The 4,310-nt window shown below is 40.8% G+C and overlaps 1 protein-coding gene across 1 annotated transcript; it reads left to right on the top strand.

Moving 5' to 3' along the window:
* Positions 1-1,254: 1,254 nt before the first annotated feature.
* On the top strand, positions 1,255-3,631 carry LOC137991296 (cytochrome P450 1B1-like). Its single transcript, XM_068836407.1, has one exon. It carries the CDS (start codon positions 1,255-1,257, stop codon positions 2,815-2,817), a length of 1,563 nt encoding a protein of 520 aa, XP_068692508.1. The 3' UTR covers positions 2,818-3,631.
* Positions 3,632-4,310: the final 679 nt, after the last annotated feature.

The raw sequence follows: 4,310 nt of genomic DNA, 5'->3' as shown, positions 1-4,310 counted from the left end.
CAGAAAAAAGGCTCCCGAAAATTCTAGGCGACCTTTTTAGGGTAAAAATCCGTTTAAAATGGGCAATTATACCATTTTTCAGAAGTTCGAAAATCCTAGGACAGGCAGGCAAGCAAGAAATTTACAACAAATGTTCCGAAAATTCTAGATCTCAAATCGTCTTCCGAACAGATATTTTCCGAAAATTGACGTTTGGTGCCCCTGTTTACAGTGTCAAGTGTGATTATCTCAGAGTTTCAATTTGCTTCGTCATTGTATTTAGTAAGAGGGAATTGTTAGCTGACCTTGGCTTTGCCAACCTAAGTGAGTTGTTATTGCTCACAGAGATTGTTACCCATGCGTTCTATTTTTTCTCTGATTTGCTTTTCTTTTGCTTTTCTGTTAGAGTATCACGGTACTTTGGCAATACCAGAGTTCAACTTCAAAAACACTCTATGTTGAATCACGGCTGGACATTTCTGTCGTGATAGTTGCCTCTAAAATTTATCCTCTGACGTCGTTGAATGAAAATACCGTGTGTTCCCAGTTAAGTTTGAAAGATGCGGTGTTCTTTGACGATCGTTTACGCGTGACATATCAAATATGCCATCGGCGTTGTTGCCGATCGTAAGGAACGAAGGTCAGTGGGTGTGTGCAATGAGTCACGCCAGTTACTTATTAGTCACCGTCTGCTTAGAGGAAACTGTCATGTCTACTTCTCCAAAGAGTACACTGCAAACTTGTTTCTTTCTTCTTTTCTGGAATTTTAGTATTGATTATAAACAGCAAGTCCGTCATGGTAACCTCTGCAAAAACAAATCGATTTGTAGAAATATTTGTTTTGTTCCCCCACAAAAGGATACAATAAGATTATGTCATCTATTGACAGACAGGATGGGGGTTGGAAAAGGGAGCGGGGAGGGAGTGATAGAGTAGAGTGGGTTCCAAAAGCCCTTCAGTTTTTTTTAACGGGGAGGACTTCTTTTCGGTTCCACGTTTTAAGAAATATTGCTCTCTCTCTTCTAAGATTAGTTTGGCTGAAATTGTGCGATTTCGTTATCCAAACCTACTCGACTGAGACAGGCTTTGCCTGTTTGTAAAACAAACGGATCCTGTCAAGTGTGACTTATTGTAGCGACCTTGACATTGGAATATTGCTCGTAAACAACCAAGGGTGCACAGTATAAATACCACCCCCAGAGCTTAACTGGAACAAAGCTACTACAAGCTAACAGAAAACCACTCTAACAAGCCTTTGTATATGAGGTAGTTGAAATGGAGCGTGTCATTTCGCCCGAAATTACGATGCTTTTTACAACCGTTTTGTGCTTTGCTTCTGTAACTATCGTAGTTCTCACCTTACTGCAATTGTCCAAGGTTCGGAGAAAAACTCCTCCCGGGCCGTTCGGTCTGCCAGTATTTGGAAACTTGTTTCAGCTCGGGGATTCTCCGCACATCGCTCTGTCAAAGATGGCCAAAGTCTATGGAAGCGTCTTCTCCATTCGCCTTGGTTGGAGGAGAGCAATCGTTTTGAACAGCCACGATTTCGTGAAAGAGGCCTTATCAAAAAGGGCTTGCCATTTCTCCTTCAGACCACCATTTCATAGTTTTCAAATAATCAGCAATGGAGGTCGGAGCCTTGCGTTTGGTGACTTTGGAACAGGGCATCAGAGAAAGAAAAAACTAGCAATGCGTGCTTTGTACGCTGTTTTCAGCAATGTGAGCCGTTTTGACACTTTGGCACAAGAGGTTTCTGAGCGCTTATGCAGCTCTTTGACAGAAGCCGCAACGAGTGAGGCTCTCGACTTTTCAGAGCAACTGAGAACTTTAGTCATTAACTTTGCGTTTAGACTTACTTTTGGAGATAACTTAAAAAGAGACTTTACGCTGGCGTTGCAGAATATTTTGCGGAGAGGAACTGATTTTGTTGAGGATAGCCCTGCTATAAACTTGTTAGACTTTTTCCCATGGCTTCATTTTGCTCTACGCAAGCAGTGCAAGGCTTTAGAAGACTCTATCAAAGAACTCATTGATTTTGTCAGAAGCGTTTACAGTTTGCATCGCCATATAAATGTTGAGGAGGCAGGCGTCAATGTTGCTGCAACTCTGGATAGAGTCATCCAAGACGAAATGTTGGTCACAAAAGCGAACCCAAACAGTGGAATTAACATGGAGGAAGCAGAGGATGATCGCCTGGATGAAGAATCCATGATGACGTTGATAGCAGATGTTTTTGGTGCAGGAATTGATACAGTGTCTACCGCACTAACCTGGGCACTGCTTTTTATTCTCTCTAATCCTGGACTACAGCACGACTTGCAGGCAGAACTGAAGCGAGAGGTAGGAACAGAGCGATTGCCTACGCTTGCAGACCGTGCACGGTTGCCTCTGTTACAAGCCACAGTTCTAGAAACTTTGCGGAAGGCTACAGTCATTCCATTGGCAATACCACACTATGCCTCTGAAGACTCTAGCGTTGCTGGTTATTTTGTACCGAAAGGAACACTTGTGTTGGCGAATCTATGGGCAGTTAATCACGATCCCAATTACTTTCATCGCCCAGACATGTTTGATCCATATCGTTTCCTTGATGAAAATGGTCAAGTTCTTGTTGCACAGCAGGCCTTCTCCCTTCCCTTTTCCACAAGTGGACGGCGCTGTCTCGGTGCAACCCTCGCAAAAGCTCAGCTCTTTATGTTTCTGGGGTGCATGCTGCAGCGTCTGAATTTTCAGCTTGCCACAAGCAAAGAAGAGCTATCCTTCGATGGAAACTATGGATTAACCCTGAGGCCTCGTCCTTTTAAGGTGTATGTTCGACTGAGAGAAATGAGGCAATAAGCAATGACTCGCACTGGAATATCTCTCAAACTCTTATTGTTTTTACTGATCATAATTTTGTTTCTGGTCATGGTATTTTTTAAAGCCAACAGTGTCGGAGTTTTTTTTCTTCAGTAGTAGACGGACGAGAACTGAGAATTCAAGGGCACCCAACAACCGGATGTTATAAAATTTGCTCGGAATTACCTAAATTGGTCTCGGCCACAACGCTTGAAGACCTCTTTTAGTGAGTTATTATCTGCCCTACAAAATATTTATCTGTTCGGATGTTTTAGGGAACTTCAGGTCGGTCAGAAATTTATAGGTGTCTTTTTCCTCTAGCATTCGTGACATGTCTAATGAAAAAAACTATTACGTAAATCGTGCTCCTTTCCCCGGAATTTTTAGGGGACGTTTGCTTAAAAGATGATTCTCAAACAAACTTTGGCGAAAATCATAGAAGTTACAAATCTTCAAATTTTATGCTATTTCCAATATCACCGTTGACTATTACTCAGCTCAATTAAATTTAGCGTTGTTCCATCTGGTTTCGAAATTTCCGCGTGCACTTTTCAGACTCTTCACTACTTTTGCGAAATATCTAGGAAATCGTTCAGAAAATTGTCCAAAATCTTAGTGCGCCTCGAAAGTCGGAGTTCAAATATTCGAAAATTCTACCCACCTTCGTCCGAACAGATATTTACAGAAATTACCCGTTGGGTGCCCCTGAGAATTATCACTCAATTCGATGAAGTATTTACCAATATGTTTTTATTGCTCCTGTATTGCAGTGTTGTACTGATATGTTCATTGCAAGATTGGATAAGTTTCTGACGCGCCCTATTTGAGGCAAAATACTCCAAATTTCTTTTAGTTTTGCAATTAATGCAGTATTTTTCCAATGTGATCTTATGCCATATTTTCTCAATTGTCATCCAATGACTGAATTAACACCTATCTAGAGTTTCTACGGTGGGACCCACGTCTTGGTATGTCGAGGTCAAACAAGAAAGATATTTTTATCATAAGGATAGGCCTTTTTTAAAGCAGTCATTCATACCTCTGACCCGAATCAAGAATACATGCATGATTTTTCTGACGGAGCCTGCAGCTCAGCATTTACTGTTTCACTGACATTTTAAAAAGAAAAGACATCAACTCATTCAAGTAGGTAAATAATATATCAGTTTGTGTGAATACAAACTTTATCAAATTTCATATTACATGGGTCATCGGTAATGAATCTTTCCGGTAACACATACAAGTCACCAATAGTTTGCAGACTGAAAAAAGGATTCCATCTTTTCAATATTTTTAATCAATGGGCAATTAGCTATTTTCACCAATCCCATGATACAGTTCATTTTGGGGGGTTATTTACCTTAAGAAACGGTCCAGATAAGAAGATAGCAACAACGGCAACGAACATGTTGGAATTCAATTGGTATGCAAAAAGGTGATAACTTTTCTATTGTCTGTACTTACTTCTGATTGGCTTAAACAGCAAACGGTTA

Source organism: Montipora foliosa, chromosome 2 (genome assembly GCF_036669935.1).
Source record: "Montipora foliosa isolate CH-2021 chromosome 2, ASM3666993v2, whole genome shotgun sequence".
NCBI lineage: Eukaryota > Metazoa > Cnidaria > Anthozoa > Scleractinia > Acroporidae > Montipora > Montipora foliosa.
The sequence above is the reverse complement of the archived record's forward strand: the minus strand, read 5'-3'. Positions and strand labels throughout refer to the sequence as shown.